The 22801-nt window shown below is 43.8% G+C and overlaps 6 protein-coding genes across 6 annotated transcripts; 5 read left to right on the forward strand and 1 right to left on the reverse strand.

Moving 5' to 3' along the window:
* Window positions 1–2075: 2075 nt before the first annotated feature.
* Window positions 2076–3517, forward strand: MELLADRAFT_32413 (uncharacterized protein; the record flags this gene model as incomplete). The annotated part of the gene is made up of 5 exons (XM_007403639.1): window positions 2076–2165; window positions 2233–2429; window positions 2527–2780; window positions 2933–3128; window positions 3304–3517. Coding segments are annotated over 5 exons (951 nt in total), but the record flags the coding sequence as incomplete, so codon positions are not given.
* Window positions 3518–4735: 1218 nt separating this feature from the next.
* On the forward strand, window positions 4736–5803 carry MELLADRAFT_87023 (uncharacterized protein; the record flags this gene model as incomplete). The annotated part of the gene is made up of 5 exons (XM_007403640.1): window positions 4736–5138; window positions 5219–5321; window positions 5548–5610; window positions 5674–5711; window positions 5769–5803. 5 exons carry the CDS (start codon window positions 4736–4738, stop codon window positions 5801–5803), a joined length of 642 nt encoding a protein of 213 aa, XP_007403702.1.
* Window positions 5804–6406: 603 nt separating this feature from the next.
* Window positions 6407–7325, reverse strand: MELLADRAFT_87024 (uncharacterized protein; the record flags this gene model as incomplete). The annotated part of the gene is made up of 6 exons (XM_007403916.1): window positions 6407–6454; window positions 6556–6718; window positions 6784–6924; window positions 7004–7077; window positions 7172–7246; window positions 7323–7325. 6 exons carry the CDS (start codon window positions 7323–7325, stop codon window positions 6407–6409), a joined length of 504 nt encoding a protein of 167 aa, XP_007403978.1.
* A 5001-nt stretch (window positions 7326–12326) lies between these two features.
* On the forward strand, window positions 12327–14265 carry MELLADRAFT_114902 (uncharacterized protein; the record flags this gene model as incomplete). Its single annotated transcript, XM_007403641.1, has 3 exons — window positions 12327–12580; window positions 12652–13640; window positions 13733–14265. The coding sequence occupies 3 exons, from the start codon at window positions 12327–12329 to the stop codon at window positions 14014–14016; spliced, it is 1527 nt and encodes a 508-aa protein (XP_007403703.1).
* Window positions 14266–14800: 535 nt separating this feature from the next.
* On the forward strand, window positions 14801–16163 carry MELLADRAFT_76334 (uncharacterized protein; the record flags this gene model as incomplete). The annotated part of the gene is made up of 2 exons (XM_007403642.1): window positions 14801–15323; window positions 15422–16163. 2 exons carry the CDS (start codon window positions 14948–14950, stop codon window positions 15661–15663), a joined length of 618 nt encoding a protein of 205 aa, XP_007403704.1.
* Window positions 16164–17468: 1305 nt separating this feature from the next.
* MELLADRAFT_70484 (uncharacterized protein) lies at window positions 17469–20095 on the forward strand (the record flags this gene model as incomplete). The annotated part of the gene is made up of 9 exons (XM_007403643.1): window positions 17469–17492; window positions 17578–17830; window positions 17912–18042; window positions 18110–18252; window positions 18322–18550; window positions 18626–19088; window positions 19163–19428; window positions 19490–19677; window positions 19743–20095. The coding sequence occupies 8 exons, from the start codon at window positions 17669–17671 to the stop codon at window positions 19880–19882; spliced, it is 1722 nt and encodes a 573-aa protein (XP_007403705.1).
* Window positions 20096–22801: the final 2706 nt, after the last annotated feature.

Below are 22801 nucleotides of genomic sequence, written 5' to 3' on the forward strand. Positions count from 1 at the left end.
CTGAGGTAAATATGTTGGTGGTGGGGACAAACCATAAGGAAATCAAATAGAGGTGTGACATGGTGGTTAAGCCCCTCTCTTTGGCCTCCTTTGTTGTTTTTATCAGTTTTAACTGATATTGTACAATCAATGACGTCCTTCATAGCAGGAGGTCCAGTGGTCTTCTTCTTGATCCAGATTTTGATGTGTTTCCAGGCCATAAACTTGTTGCCTGCGTAATGTTTGCTGTGGACAATCCCACCTGCCCTGCATCCAGCAGCACCACCAAGAATGATGCTCAACCTCATGCTCATTGGTATATCCCAATTGTGGATCCCATTTGAAGCGAACTTAAAAAGTGTTGCAGTTATCATATGAGTCACAATTACAATTCCAGCTGATGTTCTGGGATACCACTTTCCACATAATAAACCCCCAATTATGACAGTGTCATTGAAATCAGACTCTGTCAACCAGAGAGGTTTTGTAGAGCAAAACCTCCAAGGTTTTGACAAGAACTTAACATGTGATTAGCATATCTAATAAAAAGAATATTACAACTCTATAACTTGAATTTCAAGAGTGTGGAAGAACTAGAACTTGAAGGACTTAGAAAAATAAATATATTACTAATACTAAGTTGCCATGTCAGAATTACAAAAAAAAGTTTTATAAGGCCACCAATTTTTGTTGAAAAGCCCCAACAGATCTCACTCCAAAAAATTGACTTTGGCTGTAAGTCCCTTGCTGGAGTTAGTGGTTAAGTCCAGCGTTGGGACTTGGTTAAGTTTGGGTCCCATGGCTCTTTCCAAGCTCTGAGTAGACTGATATAAAGTTTATATACAATTTCATACACCTAGATGTGCAATAAACACCAGAAATCCCCCTCCATGGCCCCTTTTAGCTCTTATAATCAATTCAGGGTGTGGCCTGGTTGGCTCTGAGTGTTTTCTGGATCAACTCCGGTCTGCCCAACGCGGGGTGATGCCCCGGGGCCGCGCCGTCACACTCAGGGCTGGGTCACAGCACTAGTATGTAAAAGATACAAGTTATTTTACAGTAGACTAGGGCTGTGACCCGGCCCTGAAGTTTCAGGGCCGGCCCCGTGGCTTTTCCCGACCCTGAGTAGACCCGAAGGCATCCAGAAAGTGCTCAGGGCCAACCAAGGCACACCCTGACCTCATTATAGCTGCTAAAACCAGCCAATACAGTGATTATTTTGTTTTTTATTGCAAGTTTATGTGTGTGTGATGGTTTGTAGAAGCTATATGAGCCCACATCAAAATCAAAAAGAGCTGCAGGAGGAATTTTAGAAAGACAGATTTTGTCAACACAGCAAAAGTACAGTGGGCCTTGAGGGGCCCGGCCCCGCCCGAGGCGCCCGCAGGGCTTTTGTGACCTCAATCACGTATGTCAGGGCACGTACCGTGTGCCTCTGGAAAGACGTCGGGCAGACTCGGCCGGCCGGGGCCGGGGCCGGGTCACAGCCCTACAGTAGACATACATGACAAGTTTCACATATCGCACTAGTAATTACTAGTGCGATATGTGAAAGCGAAAGCACTGGGGAAAAAAATCCCGCTGTGTCAAGGTGGAAAGTTTCTCCTTACACACATTTTGAAAGTACAAGCTCGATTTCAAACCTTCAAACCTTCAAGTCAGCACAAAAAGTTTTAGCCGTTGAGAATGACGGACGGAACCGACCAGCCTTCAAAAAAAGTAAGCTCAGACCGTGTCCTATGATGTAGCAACACAAACTGACTGTCCTGAAATCCCTCTAGCGACGTCGGAAATCCTCAGGCAAAGTCAAAGCCGCTGCGAAGGCGGCACAAACTTCTGGTGTCGCGACAGATCCGCCGGACGAGATTGTTTCCGATCAGATACTCGAGGTCAAAAGTCAAGTGAATGGCTCATCGACGCAGAAAAAGACCGATACCCTGCCCACAATCGCTGCCCACACATCCAGTCATCTTCCCGAACAAAAAATACATTCACAAGTTGACCTCAGCGCTGCACCAGGCACCTCAGATCCAACGCATGAATTTACCAAGCTACACAAACCTCACAAGCCATCTGCCAACGTAACCACCGGCGCAGGACGACATCATACTATCAGTATAGCTCTTCCTAGCAGTATCGTCAACAATGCTCAAACTTGGGAGTTGAAGACAGCGTTGGTTGGACAGGTGAGTCATGCTTAGAAAGGTTTTGCAATAACGGTTACTTGACATGTTTCTACCACTTTGGGGTCAGATTGCCAGGGCTTGCGCCATTTTCAGCGTGGACGAGATCGTCATATTCGAAGAAACTTTACCTGCAGATAGCGCAATAGCGCCTTCAAATTATGTTCGTGGAAAATACCGAGACGTCGATGAAGGCCAGCAGAGCGAAGAGCCATTTCAGCCCAGTCAGTTTATGGCTCGTATTCTCGAGTATCTCGAATGTCCCCAGTGAGTTAGCTAATCAATCGATACGACTGAATCCCCCGTACATATGGCTCGATTACCATTCTAAGCTCTTGCATTCGTGCAAGATGACTTTGGCCAGATATCTGCGCAAGTCCTTGTTTCCTTTACATCCAGATCTGCGATTGGCGGGCTTGCTCCCTCCGCTTGATCTTCCCCATCACTTCAGGCGTGATCATCAAACACCTTGGCGGGAGGGATGTGTTCTTCCTCGAGAAAAAGCCGACAATTACCTTGCCGGAAATAAGCCCAATAAAAGAAAGAAAGACGGTCAATCACCAACGGTTTGGGTAGATGTCGGACTCGCTGAACCAGTTGAGGTGAAACTTGACCCTGGTGTTTCTGTACCCGACTGGGCGCGAGTGACTGTCAACCTACCATCTTCACCCGCACGACTCGGTAAATATGCGTCATATCCGATCATTTGTGATTCTATGACCGACGATGTTCGCTGAAGCAGCCTTTCTCCTCATGACTTTAATTCATAGCTCGTATAGTTTCCCCGCGCCAACCGACCGAAACATCTGGAACCTATTGGGGTTATTCAGTTCGCCTCGCGACTAGTATCTCTAAGGTATTCACTGAATCCCCGTATCTCAAGACAGGTGGGTATGATTTGACGATCGGCACAAGTGAGCGAGGCCAGAACATCACCGAAGCGTTACAGGATATGGGTTCTTTCAAGTCAGTTTCATCCCCCACTTCCCTGGGGTCTTCCTATGATGTGGCGGGTTCAAGGTGCCGTAGAACCCGCCTGTCAAGTCGGCAAAGATCTAAGTTTTCACTTCCGCAATCCTGATGACGATACTCACTATTTCTTCACTTATTTGTGGCGTGGCGATCTACGCGCAAATGACAGACATCTGCTGCTAGCTTTCGGAGGATTATCCGGCTTAGAGCTTTGCATCGCCTCCGATGAAACACTGACGCCGAATTTGAGCGCTGAAGATGCCTCACTTTTGTTCGATCACTGGGTCAATACCTTGCCTCACCAAGGTAGTCGAACGGTACGAACGGAAGAGGCACTGTTGGTAAGCTTAGGGGCTATGAGAAGCTTATTTCTCAGGAGTTGAACGAGCTCCTACCATTAGACTGTTGTGTATACACTGGAATAGTAACGCCTGTCCAGCACCGGAAAACACTTTTTGTAATCTGATGTGGTTTTGAAAGACTGGTCGATTTCCCGGGTGTTTAGTACGTTTCTTTTAATCATACTGGCGAAGTGTGAGATGCTCCCGATATCATGTGATCACTCAGAAATCCTGTCTGCAAACTGTTGATCTTGATCACATTCCAAGGATCGCTGCAAAACGATCACTTTCATCTTCCTTGAACATCAGGTAAAACGGTGTCAGTGAAGCTCCTGTTCAATGAGCAGGACAAGTTGAGCCGAACCGTATTTAAAGTCGCAGTCTTCTCGACTCTTAGCTTTACTTTTACCTACTTTAAACGTACCAGCTCTGGTGCCCATCATACCACTACGCAGGCTATCTAGTGTAGCTCCCATCCATCATATTCACTGTCAAGTCATCTCAATCGTCGATCCATGTCGGAACAAAACAGAAATTCATGCGGGCTGCCTCGCAATGAAGTTCGAAGCTTGAGTCTCAAGACTGCTTCTGTCTCCGCAGAAGCTGACTACGGTCCAATGCTTGGGTCTAGGCTTGAAAGCGAGTGTACGGCTCTCATCAATCACGAGGAGCAACCGAGATACAATCATGCTGAGCCCCCCATCTGGCCACGAGTACGTTCTCGAAATTAGAGTGATGCTCATTGGAGGTCTGAACATGTCCAACAGCATCATGACTCTATTGATTCTTCATTTTTCGCCTCCGTTGGCTTGTTGCGCTATACCAGGCGCGAGAGCTCGGGTGGCTGTTTTCCAAAGGAGCCAGATACCCACCCCCCACATTACCTCCTAAGCTTCGAGGACTTCAAGGAGGTGCGTGACGAGATGATATTCAAACTGTCAGAAATGCAATGAGCATCCCCTGACGAACATCATGTTGTGGCTTCTTACAGACCTGGATTCAGCTTGGACAGAGCTAGAACATCAGCACATCACAGCCAATCGATACAATCTGTCGGTCTATAGCCTCAATTGTTCTTTCTCTTTTCTATGACCCGATATGAAGCGAGGATGATTTCTTGTGCAGCAAGACCTCAAAAATTGATCTTTGTTTCCCGTTTTTTCTCTGCAACATCACTTGAACTCCTCACTCGACTGTTTCCCCAGTATATCAACGTGTCTAGCCCTTCTCATCACTACATCCGGTGCAATTACGACGGCAATGGCTCACAGCGTACACTCTGCATCAGCTTCACTGGTTCTTGGTACCACTACCACAATCGCGGGTACCATCATCACAGGTTTGAGGGCCACTGGCCAACCTAAACGAGCTCACGATCGCTGCAAGCGACTTGACAAGATCATCGATCATATCACCCGACTGTACTACGAGTTTGGACAAAACGGACCTACTCATCCCGGTTTAAATGGTTCAGGAGCAGTAGACGAGAATGGAGTGATTGAACGTGCAATCGAAGCAACTTGGAAGATGATTGACGATGAGGAGGCTCAAGCGGAACTCGAAGAACGAAAGTTTGTACCGTTTGGATACTCCACTGGTGGGATGATTCCATCTCCTGTGGATATAGGAGGGAGTGAAGTCTCTAGAGGACTTGGTGGGAATAGTAAGATCAAACTCCTCAACTCATCTCCTACCAGAAGGAATTTACTAGAACAAGGCAGAGGTGGACGTCCGTTATTGAAGAATTTACGATCGGAAAGAAACTCCACCTAGTACAAATTTTCAGGAAAGATGCGATGTGCTTTGATCGTCCTTTCCATTTCGCAATGTTTGTCCATCACCCTACGTGCATGCATTTTGCTCTTCATCATCTTCAATTTTGCTTCTTTGACCATATTTCAGACGCACATTTAAACCTCCTTTTGTGAGGAATTGTATACATGTACTTGCATAATTTTCACAATTTCACCCTTGTTGTGCCATATCTTCTGCATTTGACCAACTCGATGGAGTCCTGAAATACATTTTCTGCTTGTCTGTTGTTGACCTTGATACACTGCGGTTCACGTGAGTATATCTCCAGAACCAATGCGGACAGTTTTATGCTATTTCTTCGAGAACGTTTTTTGGGTGGTGTGCGTCGAGTTTTTTGCTCATACATACATATATCAATTTACGAAAACGTGTTTAGTTCCAAGTATCTTGGTCATCATCCGGGTCAAAGGAGTGTCAGAATGTGAGGAGATCTTTGATCTAGATCTCAATTGAGTATTATCTTGGCCTTACACCTCAGATGCCGCAGCCAGCAGTTACGGATACGGCCTGTGAAGTTATTACTGGGGACTAAACACTAGCTGAGTCAGAGAGGCCATGCTGCCGTCAAATACGCGCAAAACTGGCTAGTTGTTACCACTTCTTTTCGAGTTGTCCGCGCAATGAGAGACGCACGACAGGACCATTGAGGATCATACACCTGACCATGCATTAGCACACCAAGTCGTTCTTGGAGGTTATACATGCTCGCTATAACTTACAAACGAGCGCAGAGGCTAGACGGAGGCAAGATGTTGATGTTCGCCGGGGTGACGCGGGACAGTCTCTAGCGCTTCAAGCTTGGAGGTCATTGACATAGATCAAGATCTGAATCATGACTGACAAAAAACTATGTATCAAGTATTACAAAAACGTAGATAAGCGGGAGAGGTATATGGGTGTAACACCATGGTATGGTTGCCACGCAAAATTAAGAGTGCATGGGTGAGTTGAAGGCGACTTATTCCTTTGCCGCGAAAGGGCGGTTTTGCGAGGCCTTCTGAATCGTACCAGGTTGCCGTGGTATACGTTCGGCGCCATTAAAACCAATTGCGTCTGGATGGCTGGCGTGCTGTCAAAGCGATCACGGGCGGTAATGGCTGGTGTGTCACCTTGATTTCACCGGTCTGCTTCTTTGTCCGCAATGGGGTTCGCGTGAATCGTAACCTACATTGGAGATAGGGTAATAACCAACCCGATCCACATCAATAAGGACTGATTCGACTTGATCTATCGCATTCGATCATCGTCATTTCATCACGACTCACCCCAGTTGTTTTGATCTCCTGCACGGGGCGGTGTTTTTCATTTACGGCTACCTTTTCCATGAGATCGAGTGTACCATTGATAGCCCCGTCGATGACTCTTCCGATGATAGTGTAGTTACCATCAAGGTGAGGCTGCTTGGCATAGAGTATAAAAAATTGGGATCTAGAATGCCATTCGATCAGGACTTCAAGACTACCGAAAAAAGAGAACATGGAATTGCCCTCAACTTGTTTGTATCACGTCCACTGCTTGCCATAGCCACAATTCCACGTTGATTGAACTTTAGTGTTGATCTGATCTCGTCTGCAAACATCTTGCCCCATATCGATTGGCCACCTTTCCCTGTCCCAGTTGGATCACCTGTTTGGCTATATAGAAACGAAACCTTTGATGAATAAATATTACTTCGAATCTACTTTTATATTCAAACTTCTGAATTATACTAACATCATGAATCCCTTGATGTTACGATGCCAGATACAGCCATCATAATATCCCGAGGCACACAGAGCCAAGAAATTCTGAAAGAAAGGCGACATGGCATTATTATTGTGTTCAATGTTCGTTGGAGAAGTTATAAACTTGAGAACAGCAGATAAAGTCCACGCTACCTACTTCAGCTGCCCGAGGAACTGCTTCAGCGAAAATTTCAATCTTTAGATCCCCTAAGTTGGTATGCAAGGTGACGCTCTGATGCAAATTTTGATAAGTCAGATCCGATAAACTTTCACCCGCTCAAAGCTGGATAACTAGTTGAAATGCTGACCATACTCCTTGTTGGAACTGATGAGTGGGTTCAAGTTTCGTAAATTTCGTCAGAAAATCGATAGGCTCAAGTCGTACTTGTTTGAGAAGCCGAGACCAATTAGCGCGCTTGGGTTGTTCAGTGACGATGTATCGGAGGAAAGCTCGATTCTACGAGCAGGTCAATATTCATTCTGGTATCAAAAGTGGTGATGATTTGAGTCGAATCAACTTCGTTCACCAACAGCAGGTCATCCCGAAAGCACTGTTGGGATCGGCCCCGCTCGGGCCACTGCTGACACGAGTTTATTGAGTCCATGGTCCGGCAATCCGGGGCCGGGTTATGTCCTCAAGTGCCTCATACGATGTTTGCTGACCATGAACTATACACCACAAAGACACTTATTTGCGTCAGGGCATCGGGCATGTCCCAAATTGGGGACACGACCAGACATCCACTAACGGGGTGCTGGCTCGACGTCTGGATGCAAATATATCCGCGCCGCATCCTGAAGATGCTCTGGCGTCGTCCCCGCCAGGATGAGATTTGAGCACACTGTGCTCGGATCACCTACGGATGTCCAATCAATGGAACACCCTTACAGCAACCCCTAGACAACCGCTAGCGATCCAATGTCTGTTGGCCATATGATGGAGGCAGGACAGCCACCAGCAGTCTCAAGACTGGGTGCCCAATTAGCACCACAGCAAAGGACCTTGATGAGGAGGACAGTTAAATTTTAAAACTGATTTGGTCAAATGACATCATCATCACATGGTGACTTTGACACTTTGACCTGTACCAAAGCAATCTTCATCCTCCTTCATCTCTCACTTCCTTCTCGTTTCCGTCTTCCACTTTGATCTCGTTCGATCTACATCCCCTTCCCCCTTTCTTTTTCTTCAACTACATTCACACCTAATCCAATCTCCAAAGTCTTAATCTGATTTTCAATCGCATCGGAACATCAACCTTTCCTTCACTCAATTCATTTTTCATAACAATTTCTGAATTCTGTCTAGTAAGACTTTCAACTGATTGGCGATAAACCAACCTTGAGGAAACTTTTTTGAAACTTTTAATGTAGATGAATATGTTTCTTTCAATGCTTCAATAGGCAAATGATGGATATGAACTCCAGAATGATTGATCGTAAGTCTTTTTCTATCTACAGCTGTTTCTTACTCGGGTGTCGTTGTTAATGGAATTGGTCTGCTTTGAATTCCAAACAAGGTATGAAAGTTTGTTATTGATCAATTTACAGAACACGATGAATCCATCAAATCTTACAATTCAAGTCAATGATCGAGAAAAAGACAATTATTCTTATCAGCTTCAGTGATAGATATCATTCTTTTTATCATTTCATCGTTTTATCACTTCTTTGTCTTTATCATCTTTTTGTTTGTATCATTTCATTAAAGTTGGCCATTCAGATTACAAATCTTTTTTATAACAATGCTTAATAGGAAATTTAAATGCACTGTTGTTGATCAAAACAAATCTGAAATAAACGAACTGAAACCCAACCCGTAGCTTTCTTCAGGACAACCTACATAAGTCCAGGGAAATATTGAGAAGTCATTGACCCTCACGACAAACCTCGAGGGATGTCAGATGGATGTCCGTTTGCGGGTCCTGGGCAGCCCGATGGGCTCTGCTCAGGTGTCTGAACGTCGGAATCCGACGGACGTTTCTCGGTGTGCTGTGGGGGGACGTCCGTCCCCCACCAAGCAAACTCGGACATCCGTTGGACATCCAAGTGTCCTTGTGGTGTAGATTCACAGGGGAGATATAAAAGGAGATGAACTGGGTTTTCTTGTGAGTCAAGTTAATTGGCATGTGTGGCATGCAGATGAGCTAGCCCTGGCACATCCACACTGGGCCACAGCACACCTTAGAAAGCCAAGATACTCAGTCTCATCCACATAACCTTTCTCTTGTATAGTGTTTGTTTCTACTCCCTGAGAGCAAAGCCTCAATTTTTGGAGAGTTGAGTGTATGCATGAACTTGGATTTTTGTCTTTGTTACACAAAAAATACTCTAGGTCACTGGGACTCTCTTCAATTTAACATCCTTCCAACAAATGACATCTTTACCCAGGGGTATAGAAAAGTAGTGTGGGCATAGAAAACTATTGGTAGGGTACTTTTCTATACCAATAAAAAATGCTTTTGATACACCTATGTAAGATGTTTGAGATTGAGAAATTGAGCATTCTCTTTGCGCTGACTCAGCTGTATGTAGTGGGAACCAAAGGCAGTTCTACAGTGCGTAGAATCTCAATCTTCTGTTTTTTGATATATTTATCCCAAAATACAATTCTATGCTGATAAAAGAGATCCTCAACCATGTTCAGCAATGTACACCCACTTCGGTAACCGGTGTGTGACGTGTGCAACCGACTGCGCACCACCAACAAGCTGCACTGATTTTCGGTTGCATATGTCACCCGAAAATCTTGTTTGGTAAACAAAAATGCAACAAAAGAGATACGCGGATTTCTGCACATATGTGCAAAAATTGTGCGCATTCTTGAAAACGACTAAAAGTTGAATATTTTCAAATGAATGCAACTGCGACCTCTCGCATCACTCTCTTCTGATCAACGTATTACTTGATTTTCTCGTACTTGTCCGTTTTGTATCGCTTATCACGACCAACATCATCTCATCCTCACCTCAACCTCAATCACTCTCAAACTTTCCAAATTCAAAACCTGTCAAACTCATCAACTATCTGCTTCTTGACCATCCAACCTAACTTTTTGTGATTCAACTTTTCATTTCAACTGTGTTCCATTTTTCATTGAAACTTATTGAATTCAAATTTCATCGCAATCATCACGTTCAAAAGTTTAAAATGTTCATAAAAGAACTGAAGTCTACAAGCAAGAGCTGGTACAATGATAAGTTGAGAGTGATGATTGGAGAGTGAGATTTGGTTGATCATTGAACTTGATGAAGCCAATGATCTTGTTTACCAACTTGTAACAGACATCATTGTAATCAATGGTCTTGAGAAGTTGATCACATTTCACTTTCTATCTGGTTACCAAACGTCTCCAGCAATCAAACTCTTGTGTGATTTTACATATACATACACGGTGAGAATTTTTCTCACCGTGATGTAAAAGTTGCATTAGATTATTAATGCAACTTTTTTTTACCAAAGTGGGTGGTATGTGAGTATGTATGCACAATCTTACACAGATTGACGGACACTTTTTACATATGTACAATATGACTGATGGACTGTGCTTTCCCATTGGCCAAGACTCAAGAAGGGCTTTGATTCTAGATTGCTATTCAGTCCTTGTGGTCATGTGAATATTTTCAACTGTAGGTATAGGGTAGAATGGTCTGTCTAGGCATAGAGGATACTATCTCTATGGGTATAGAAAAGTACTTCACCCATAGTTTTCTATGCTCACACTACTTTTCTATACCCCTGGGTAAAGATGTCATTTGGTGTAGTGTATATACTACTTGGGCTGGCTTTGGGACAGGGTGCCATGTCCCACTGTGCTGAGTTTAACAGAATACCTTGAGCTAAGTAATGATTATGTATATGAACTATACCTCTTACATATTTGTCAAGTGGGATGAGTTGGTTGCTATGGTAAAAAGATGTGTCAATAGGTGCTATCAAAGGCCTTTTCATAAGATAAACTAGGACTTTGTTTGGAGAGAACTGTAAGTCCAGTATTTTGATTGTGTGGGTATTTATTGATTCTTAAACTTTGTTCTGTCAAGAAGCTGATCTTTCAGGGGGATTAGGATGATAATGCTTGTAACTTCTAACTAGGTTTGTTATATGTGATCACCATGTGCATTCCCCTGTTGATCAGGCTGAAGCTTACAAATTGAAGAAAGTTGAAATGTTTGAGGGGGTGCATGATTAATGAGACTAGGTTGGGAAAATACAAGTTTGATGGGGTCAACATACTCTTGGAATTCAAGTGCAATGAAACTTGATGAGATATACTTGTAATCTAGAGAATAGATGAATCTCAATTGACTTCAGTCATACAGTCAATTAACATCTGGAATCCAGTGTACTTTGTGGTCACTCCATGAACTGGCTGGTATAGAAAACATACCTGGCTGGCTATCAACTTGGTGGACCAAGACGCAGCCAGATATCAGAGGATACGGGTCCTTGAGGACTTTTTTGTGGAGGTCTGAGTGTAATACCTATCTAATTTGGAGTACAATATGACCTATATCAACACATTCAATAGCTTTTTTGGTCACCAAAGATACCTGTCTATCCCATTGGAGTTGCAGAGCATGGTGGCTTTGGTATGAGAGATGTACAGGGAATGACTATGAAAAGACAAGCTTTTGTTGGCAAAAATAAACAAAACATCATCTTGGGTGGCTGTGTCATGGTGACTAGACCATTTGACATCCTATCCTTGCTCAATCTCATTGATTCTTCACTCAAAAAAATGATTGACCTTTATAAATATTCCTCCCTCTTTTGCGCTCTCATATGATCCCATTGGATCCACACCATACATAGTCCCATCAATCTCCCAAAACTTTCAGTGTTTTGTTTGTTTTGTAAGTGATTGTGATGGTTAAACGAATAATTGAAAGTGTCCAGGGGTTTTATTTTATCTACATCAGAGTTGGAAGGCTGATGCAATATATGCAAAAGACCTCTCAAGATCTTGTAGCTCATTTGGTGTCAGATCTTTCATACCCAAGAGCAAGACACTAGCCACTTGATAAGATGCTAATGTGTAAATTGTAATCATGTAGGTCTTTTATGCTCATGGAAATCAGGTCAATCATAACTTTGAGGTGGGTTCTTTATAAGATTTGTTGAGTTGAGTTGTCTGGTGGATGATTGTAAAACTGAGTCAAGAGTTAAAACCTCTTGAGCTGTTCTTTTTGGTTATGTATGCGCAAAGTGTGATGCACTGATGATAAGCTGAGCCTGTATGTTGTGAGTTTCATTCCCGGGTTTTCTAAACTCAAAATAAATATAAAACTTCAAACTCAAACTTCTTAACCATGTCTTCTCGCCTTCGTCTTCACCCTCGAATTCTTCAATCTTCTTTTCATCTTCATCCTTCATCAACACTACGTCCTTACGTCTCGAAAACTTTACCATCACGCTCCAGCCCGCGTCATCTCTGTTTTACTTTTGTCCGTTGTCTGACCTATACAACCCCTCAGCGTAGTTCAATTCTACCTGGTCATGCTATCAAACCATTCCTGTTGGCCGATATTGGGGAAGGAATCACTGGTTGTGAGATTGTGAAATGGTATAACTCTTTTTTTTCTATATGTCTGCAAGATTTGACTTTGTCTGATTTCTTGCATCCGTTCCTATTAGGTTGGTAGCACCAGGTCAAGATGTCGCAGAATTCGATCCAATTTGTGAGGTACAGTCTGATAAAGCGACAGTCGAGATCACAAGCCCTTTCGAGGGTACTATTCATCAAATGTTCGGTGCTGTTGGCGAGGTCGTCAAAGTCGGCCACCCCCTTTGCGAGATCGTAGTGAAACAGGAGGGCGAAACTGTCACACCACCTGATACTCAGTCCAATGTTGTGGAACCCAGGGTAGAACCAATTGAACCACAGCTACATCTGAACATACCGATTACGACGACCCAGCCTCGTCTAGTTCACTCAACGCCTGCCGTAAGGCGTCTCGCCAAGGAGCACAGCATCAATATCGAGGCTATCACTGGCACCGGAAAGGACCAGCGGGTCACAAAGGAGGATGTGCTTCTATACATTTCTCGTCTAGCCACATCATCACACGAGTCCTCCTCTACTCCTTTGGAATCTACCGAACTTCCAACACCCTCCACAGCTGGGAGTGTACGAGTACCCTTCAATGACGTTCGACATGCGATGTTTAGAAGCATGTCTAAAGCTCTCAAAATCCCCCACTTTGGCTACTCAGAACAAATTGATGTCACCGAACTTGAAAGAGTGAGACTTGAGCTGAATAGCTCCAACGCTGAACCCAACACGAAACCTCGCCTGACACTATTCAGCTTGTTGATCAAAGCCATGGGACATGCCCTTCGATCAGAGCCCATTTTTCGTTCTACGCTTGGCGAACCACCTTGCTTCGTTCAACGTCAAGCTGCGGATATCTCAATCGCTCTCAGTAGTCCACAGGGTCTTCTTACTCCCTTGATTCCTAATGTGGAACAGAAGACCGTTTATGAGATCGCTGATCACGTTCGTCGACTGCGGAAGTTTGTTGATACGATGGCAGATACCACTCGGCTGCCAGTTTTTCCTGAAGAGCTCGGTGGGAATCGGCCTGGGACGTTCACGCTGAGTAACATCGGAGTCATTGGTGGCAGTTGAGTGCCGTTTTTTTACCCAAACAACCATCACATTTGGAGCTTGAGATGGATGTGAAAAAGCTGACAAAGTGCTCGGCTGCCATTCTAGCTTACACCTATCCAGTCATTCCCCCAACGGGTCAGCTAGGCATCGGAGCGTTTGGGAAAGTACAAGTCTTACCGGGTTATCGACCAACAGATATGGCCTTAGCATCAGCAATAGCCCGTGGTCTCAGTCGTGACCCATGTCCTCAACCTGAACCACGACTGATGTTATTTGCAAGTTTTTCGGCTGATCATCGAGCAGTAGAGGGAGTAGAACTAGCACGATTAGTTCAAAGACTCAAAGTGATCTGTGAACAACCTTCGAACTTCATAGGTCTTGGAATCTGATCACCTTAAAGAGACAACCTTGGAATGACTCCTCACAATATGTATTGCCATATCACTGTCTGAGTGTGGGTGTTGTGTCTTGATAAATCGTTTATTTGTATAAAAAGTATTGCCGATATGTCCTGCAGTTGTTGTGATTTTTGTGATTTTTTTATTTGATCAATCTTGGTGCAAGTACTTTTTTATTTCTTATAGCAATCACCTTTTGTGAGAAATGATGGCAATGTGATTTGAACTTTATTTCCTCTTTCTTTTCCCCTTGCGCACAACTAAGAGACATTGCAGGAATTATGAAAGTAATGATTGTTCAGGTTTCTTTCATGGGGTTGATCAACTATGTGTTGTGTGGTGCTTTATCAGCGGGATACATAATGTATTTTAATCAAAAGTGACTTTATTTGTGTTTGAGAATAGGAGAGTTGAAAAATTGCGTTCATGTCAGCGCTGACAATAGTGTTTCAGGGGCATCTGCTTGAAGGTGCAAGTCCGACTCCTCCTCACAATACCAAAGAACAATTCAGGGGGTGGAATGGTGAAATTACTCCTCGCTGCATGGTTACAAAAGTCGAGCCTTTCTTTTCCATATCAAGCAACGAGAGGAGGTGATATGTAGACTGACCGACATCCAGGTTCAACCAATTCTGATCGACGCCCAAGTTTACATGACGTAGAACGTGTAATGCATACAATGACACAGCTTCTGTATTGCAGAGCTTATCGATTTGGTCACCATGAGACTCAGAGTTTACCACTATGTAGTAGGAATCTCTTTGTTCATTTTACAAACAAAGCACTTTACTCAAAGTCAGTGCTGAACTCAATCCCAAGATAACACTTACCAATTCCGACTTGTCAATCATCATTCTCATCTCATTCTCATTCACCTTTTTTTTAAATCTTTAACAAACTCTCAACTTCAAACCCAATCACAATGGAAGCCAAATTAGCACGTGCATCTCATCGTCATCGTCAATTGGCCATTCATCACATCGAACGTCAAAGGGCAGCAGCCATCAAATTACAACCTAATAGTAACATCACTCTTCCATATCATCATATTCAATCTAGTTCAAAGGAAGATAAGATTGCTGCTTTACGACATCGACGTATGAAAGCTGCATCTGTTGAAGATTCAAATCTTATTGCTTGTGATCGACCTGTTCGTCCAGTCATCGATACTAATTCGAATGATATGAATCCAGATCAGTCTGAAGAAACGGAAATTTTGAATGAACAAGTTAACTGGAGAGCTGCTGTGTCTTTAGAAGAAGTGATGGTAGAGAAGCGACCAGCCAAGAATCGAATTGGTAAGCTTGATCAGAACTGCATCATGAATGGATACTTTTTAAATCATCACTTCGAGAAACTAATCAATGATTTTTTTTAATCCTTTGTTTATCTCTAGACTCCTTTGAACTAGTTTGTCCACCAATCTCTCGAGTGATAGCTTTATCAGATGAACCATCCACATCTGATTTTCCACAAGAAGGAATAGAAGAAGATGAAGGATGGGAAAGGATTGGAATTGATGGAGAACTTGAACTTGATCATGAAACCGAAGTGGAAGTTCCTACCACTCGATCTTGGGTTGGTGTGGTACTTGGATTAGAAGAGAAACCTAAAGGATCAGAGAAGTTTGGAATTTAATTGAAGATTTAGGATTAGGAGTTGATGTTTCTGTTACGCAGTCTTTTGTCTCGATTTGAAGACGGTGCTTGTTCTTGGTCATATTTATTCTTAACAGATAAGGTTCAAAGGTTTCAGTCTTGAAGTCTTTGTGGAACAGGAAATTTGGAATCTGGAGATCCAAAAGCTTTTCCTCTCATCTTTTCTTTTGGTTATCTTTTCTTTTGGTTGTCTTCAATTTGTATTTTGTATCATATTATATAAGACTCACAAGATATATAGAAGCAAAGTTGACTCCTATTAGTGTCATCTGCCTTTTGTTTTCTTCATATAACTTCAGGGTTTCTTTGTAAGTTGTATCATCAGTATTGCAACCTTATAAGTTGTTTGTTTTTTACTTGACATCAATCAAATCAAACTCTCAATGTATTGTCTCTTGCTTATTTACACCTTGTTTTGTTGCTCCGCTTGTTTAAGTTGGATTAGAAGAATATACAAATTTCAACTTTTTCATCGATTCTAAACTGCTACTGCCCACAATCCAGTCACATCATATGTCTTTCATGCTCGGAACCCATGACTTTCCTGATCATGATCAAAATTAAATTAAGCAAATCGTCCACTCTCATCTAGAATTGTGGATCAAATGAACAAGCATATTATTATGCGGCCTAAGCTCATAGAACATGGTCACCGATCTCTTGACTCTTCAAGCTCTGATGTCACATCACTTCTTCCCAACCAACCAGATTAAGTTCAGGAAATTGATGATCGATTTGAAAGAAAAAGGTCATGCGCTTAACGACTTTATCGATTCACATCCTTTGGGAACCAGGCTCTTGGCTCTTGGCATGAGGGAGCGAAAGCACATGATGAAGCAAGAAGCAAAAGGAATTCCGAACACGGGAATCGAACCCGTCTCTGCCGCGCACACCCGGGAAGATGAGAGGCGGCCATACTAGCCGATATACGAGCTCGGATTAGCGTGAGAGACCAGTTTTGGTTCCATAACTGGAAAGGAATTGCGGAGCGAAAAGTAGAACTGGACATAGAGCGGGTTGAGGATGTTTGCGTGATAAAAAGTGGGTTGATCAAGATGTCTGATGAAGGTCAAGGAGTATCCAATCTGATCAACGTCTATACGAGGTTCCAGACCCATGGCCGGTCGGCGATTGAAGAGACTAAGCAGAGCAGGCGGTTTGAGTATTTGAAGCGAGTTGCATTGAAAATGGCCTCCCGATGAAATTCTACTGGCATCAGATTGGAAAGAAAATAGGAAGTGATCTGGTATCGAATAGGCGAATGAGAGAAAAAGATCAAGGTCATGGGTCTGTGCTCGATTGGATTATGTGTTGCATTTGAAATATGACCTAGGATTGAGCTTAAGTTTGGATTTGCTGAAATGCTCAGGACAAAACAGCGAGCACGTGCCACCACCCATCATCTCACAGCTATAAAATCAGTAGCACCTGTCAAAGGTAAACAAGCAACCAATCATCTTCCCTTCTTCAATCCAATCATTTAACTGATTGATCTTCAGGTCGGTTGATTCTCACTCATTACCTCGGTTCTACCTAATCAACTTGAATCTACATCTCGCTTACTATTTTCGTCTTCCTTGCACTTACGATCCTCCTCTTTACCTTTCAGAAGTCTTATTGGCTATATCTTACCGCTTGTCGGCCCTCTTTCGATCCACTTCGCATGTTCTCAAACGGACTGTCAAGGTCCGTTATTCTGTGCCTTTTACCACCTATCCTACAATCGAACTGACCTGTCCATTCTATCCTCACCGCAATGTCTTCTTCCCCATAATGCAATCTAAACAGTTCCCACAACAGACACAACTCGTAATACACATTTTTCTTCAGCAGACCATCTTATTCATCCGATTGCTTGTCAACCTACTAATACCTTTCCTACATCTTTTATCAGGGGCCGCAAACTTTGTGCACCGGGTCTAGACAGACAAACATCCTAATTACTTCACATTTCATCAAACTTTCAACTTCAAACCAATCTTACCATGACTTCATCAATCTCTCACACCAACGGGCACTCCGCCGCAACCCATCAAAACGGTAACGGTGCTGAACACACCTCTGCTGCTATTCCGATAGTCGATCCTACTGCGATGAGACGCCCAGTCGACTCGGTCAATGTTAAAAGCGAGCACACAAATTATTCTGTTTGTTGACATCTTTTCTGTCTCAAGTCGATTGCGCAAAACCTTCTATTTGGAGACTGATTGGATCTTTTACCGCTATAGGATTCTCACATATATTCAACTTATGAGCACCAAAATGCCCATGTCACCCGTACCGCTGATGGCAAGTACGAAGTTACTCCCATGAAGGAGACGATCGAGTTCAAGACCGAACGGAAGGTGCCTAAAACTGGGTAAGTCTTCAATTCATAATTGATATCAATCGCTCCTTGACTCATCAAGTTCTCTCTGCTTGGACAGTCTGATGCTTGTCGGATGGGGCGGTAATAATGGAACTACCCTCACTGCTACCTGGCTTGCCAACAAGCACAACATCAGCTGGCATACCCGTGAGGGCGTACAAACCCCGAACTACATTGGTAGTCTGGTCCGAGCCTCTACTTGTGAGTTATCTTTGCGACCGCTGTGTTTTTTGCCCTGGTAGCTAATCCAGTTCTGCTTCTGAATTTCAGTGAGACTCGGTGTTGATGCCGAAACCGGTAAAGATGTCCATATCCCAATGTGCGATATGCTCCCAATGGTACATCCCAACGACTTAGTCATTGGTGGCTGGGACATCAGCGGAATGCCAATGGACCAAGCTATGAGACGTGCCAAGGTGATGGAGTGGGACTTACAACAACAACTCCAACCTCTTATGAGTCAGATGGTCCCATTGCCCTCCATCTATTACCCTGATTTGTACGTCCTATGGCTTCGATATACGATCTTTTCCCCTTTGCTCAAACTTGAATTACGTTCCCTTTTCTTTTGTAGTATCAACGCCAACCAAGAAGACCGAGCTGATAACGTGCTACCAGGTGATAACAAACAAGCTCATCTAGATAAAATTCGTAGCGACATTCGAGAATTCAAGACTGCTAATGATCTCGACAAGGTCATTGTCCTCTGGACTGCCAATACCGAACGATACTCGGAATTAATTCCGGGTGTCAACGACACCGCCAGCAACTTGGAGCAAGCGGTGGCACAAAACCATGACGAAGTTTCTCCCTCGACCGTCTTTGCGATGGCTTGTATCTATGAAGGCGTGCCTTACATCAATGGTGCCCCTCAAAATACGTTTGTGCCGGGTTGTATGGAGTTGGCGGAGCAGTATGGTGGCTTTATTGGTGGTGACGACTTCAAGTCTGGTCAGACGAAGATCAAGAGTTGCCTAGCAGAATTCTTGGTGAACAGTGGGATCAAGCCTCTCAGCATTGCTTCGTACAACCATCTGGTTAGTTTTTTTTGTATTGAACCTGATATCGATCTGTGAATAAGAGGCTGAGATAACCTCATCGCGCTTTTCAGGGTAACAACGACGGCAGAAACTTGAATGCTCAGAAGACTTTCCGCAGTAAGGAGATCAGTAAAAGTAGTGTGGTGGATGATATGGTGGAAGCCAACCACTTGCTTTACAAACCGCTACTCGAAGCACCCAAGGGTGAAAAGATGATCGAGGGTGGAAAGCAAGGTCGCAAGACCGAACACCCGGACCATTGTGTGGTCATTAAATATATGCCTGCCGTCGGAGATGATAAAGTAGCCCTCGATGAGTATTATAGTGAGCTAGCAATGTACGTATAGACTTGATTCATCAGTTCTCTTGGGTATAGGTACTGATTTGTTTTTCTTCAGGGGTGGGCGCAACAAGCTTGTGATCTCGAACACTTGCCAAGACTCGTTACTTGCTATTCCACTGATCTTTGATCTCGTCATTCTTACTGAACTTTTAACCCGAGTTCAATGTCGTAAGCAAAAGACTGAGGGTGAATCGAAATATGAAAACGTTTACTGCGTTTTGTCTTTGTTAAGCTCAATGCTCAGTAAGTTTTTTCATCTTACATCCAATTACTTCTCACCCTGTCTGATAAATTCTTTCCTTCTGCAGAGGCTCCATTAGTAAAGCCCGGAACGGATGTGGTTAATGGGGCAGCCAGACAAAGAGCTGCTATTGATCATTTCTTGAGAGCCTTGATTGGATTACCAGCCTTAACGGAATGGGAGCAATCCAAGGTGTTGATCTCTTGATTGTTTCCTTTGATAGTTTTTCTTTTTTATACATCACAGAAACAAAACTTGTTCTGTTGTGAGCGTTCAGTGTCTCTGTTGTTCACAAGCTACCTGTGATGATCACTTTTTCTATCCGTGCTATCAACTTTTTTTATCCCGTCTTTTCGTGTAGTTTTGATGCATTATGATTAATGTTAACAAAGCAAATGAAACCTCAAACCTGCCCCATGCACATGATTGTCTCTGCTATCTCTAGTGCGGCCCTCAATGGTACAGCAAACTAAACTGGTTCCAACAGTCATGCAAATGGATGCAGCTTCAGGAGTAACTAATTGGAAATCTCACTACTTGGGAGTTGGACTAATCTCGGTTGAGCACACATCTTGATTGTCTCAAACAAGGCATGTACACTTTCACAAAAATGGGGCAGGCGATCAGTACCATGTCTCCATTTTCACTATCCAGAACTTTTTAATTTCAAGATTGATTCTGCCATGTGTGGTTCAAGTTGGACAAAGCAAAAGCGTTTAAATCGCAACTTTGGTAAATCCACTGAAATCCTTTGTGTGTAGGATTTCAAAAGCAAGGAAAGAAAGAACAAAGTTGTAGTACATATATCTGCTCTATTCCAATTTTGTTTTCCAGGGGTCTTCTATTGGAATTGACAAATGTCATCAGAATCCAGATAGTAAATGTGCTGGCCAAATGGTTGGAGTTGGTCAACAGGCCAAATTTGGATGTAATGCAACCCTTTTCATCTCAGGTCAGGTCATTCCTTGAATTCTGAACCAGAAACCCCCTGAGGTGTAGACTCTTTTACTTGCTTTTTCTTTGACTAATTGATCTTCACTTTTGGCTTGTTGGTTGTAATCCAAAGTTGAAATATTGATATGTGAGTTTTTATTAACCGACTTCATGTCCTTCAAGATGGGCTTCAAGGAAGGTAACTTTTCCCTTCATTGCTAGTCAATCAATCATTTTCTTTGGATTCACATGTCTCTTCAGTCAATCAATATCTCTGATCATCTTTGGAGAATCCTATCTGTATCAAGTTGTCCATGGTTGAGGGATTGAGTTTATACTGGAATGGGCAGAGGGAACCCATTTTAGAGGTGCACCTAGATGTGTTTCTTGAATCACTGTCACACCTAGAAGTATGCTTTTGCAGATCAAAATAAGCTGTGTTTGATCATAAAATGTGCAATGTTGATGGATGGGACCGATTTTAATTCATCAAAACATGTACAATAAAAGAAAAAGTAGCCAAGCCAACTTTTTTCAAGTTTGTAGCCCCAGAAGCAACACTGAAATTGCTCCACTACACTATGAGTCTTTGCCAATTTTATTACAGAGCAGAGTTTCCACTATGATTAATCATGCTACAATGTGATTCCATTTCACTCTTGGGCTACTGTGTAGTCCTGTAGTCTGGGGCCAAGTGCCCCGGTGCCCGGGGCTCTAACTGGATGTGGTGAAAACGTCACCCAAAGTACCTTCCTTACTCGAAGTCAAGAAGGTACGGGTTTGGGGGGTGCAGGGCCCCGGCCTGGCCTTGGTCTCGCGAAACCAAGTGGTTTGGTTTTCTCGGACAAATGGTCAGGTCGGGGTCCTCCATGGGTCGGTGGGTGGGACGTTTGCTGGGTGGGTGGGGTGGTAGCAAAAACTGAGAATCTCACCAACGTGTGATGACTCGTGTGAGATTATTGGAAACTTGAGATGGGTTGATCTGTAGTGATCACAGTGAAAGAGGGTGAGGGAGATCGAACAGGTATCGCACGCCAAATTTTTGGCCGAGAGATTTGAAATCTCTTCGCCATGCAAACCTTTCACTACCTCACCTTTCACAGGTCGCCCTCCCAAGTTTCCATGGACGGTAGAACCACCTGTGTTATGGTGGTTCAGGTCATCCATTTCACTCTTGGGCTACTGTGTAGTCCTGTAGTCTGGGGCCAAGTGCCCCGGTGCCCGGGGCTCTAACTGGATGTGGCGAAAACGTCACCCAAAGTACCTTCCTTACTCGAAGTCAAGAAGGTACGGGTTTGGGGGGTGCAGGGCCCCGGCCTGGCCTTGGTCTCGCAAAACCAAGTGGTTTGGTTTTCTCGGACAAATGGTCAGGTCGGGGTCCTCCATCTCGACCCCCCCCCTCCCTCCAGTCGAGAGTCAGCATGCCTATGCGGGGCGCGCCCTGGGAACCCTCACTCGGATGCCTCGCCGAGCGCCTACGAGCCACCCAGGCCCGCCCCACTCTCGCTCGACCGGTTTGGCAGCCGCTATCTTCTGAGAATTAAGGTTTGTTCTCACATCTTCCTAAACGCCATTGATCGATCTTCCTTACACCACCGTCACTCGCATAGCCTGATGCGACTATATCTTAATACTCACATGGGACGTCAGGACGTATCAGTTTCTCCGGAGGGTCTCAATCAGTACTTTCGCCGTAAAGGCTTCTTTGTACGCTAGGTCTCAATCAATTTCATTTTCTCGGGCCAACTCTTGTCCTCGATTGCCTCGAGAAATCTTCGTGCGTCTAATGTCTCTTCCTCTGTATATGGCACTAGATAACGTAAATATGCTAACGATGTCCATCTCCCCTAACGTGCGATCTTCTCCATCTTGACTCCTAGGTTGAATCTTAGGGATGCCCCTCCCACTCGGAAGGAGTGTCCCGTCCACGACGTTGGGCTTGCCAGTCCCCATACCTTTCCTACCGCATTTAGAAAACGTGTCTTCGATAGTGGTTTGAGTACGCCTTTCTCTGTTGTCGAAAATAAGATCGTATCCGGGTCCTGACGTGGGTGCCTATCCATCCACCGTTTTAGAGCAATGACTGGGTTGAGGATATTCAGTTGTTGTTGTAGATGTATGACCTGAATCTCGCCTGGCTTGGCGGTTTTAGCCTTTCTTAGGTGTAGTTTCGCAAAGTTGGTTCCTTTGTAG

This window comes from Melampsora larici-populina (assembly GCF_000204055.1).
Source record: "Melampsora larici-populina 98AG31 unplaced genomic scaffold MELLAscaffold_1, whole genome shotgun sequence".
NCBI classification, from domain to species: domain Eukaryota; kingdom Fungi; phylum Basidiomycota; class Pucciniomycetes; order Pucciniales; family Melampsoraceae; genus Melampsora; species Melampsora laricis-populina.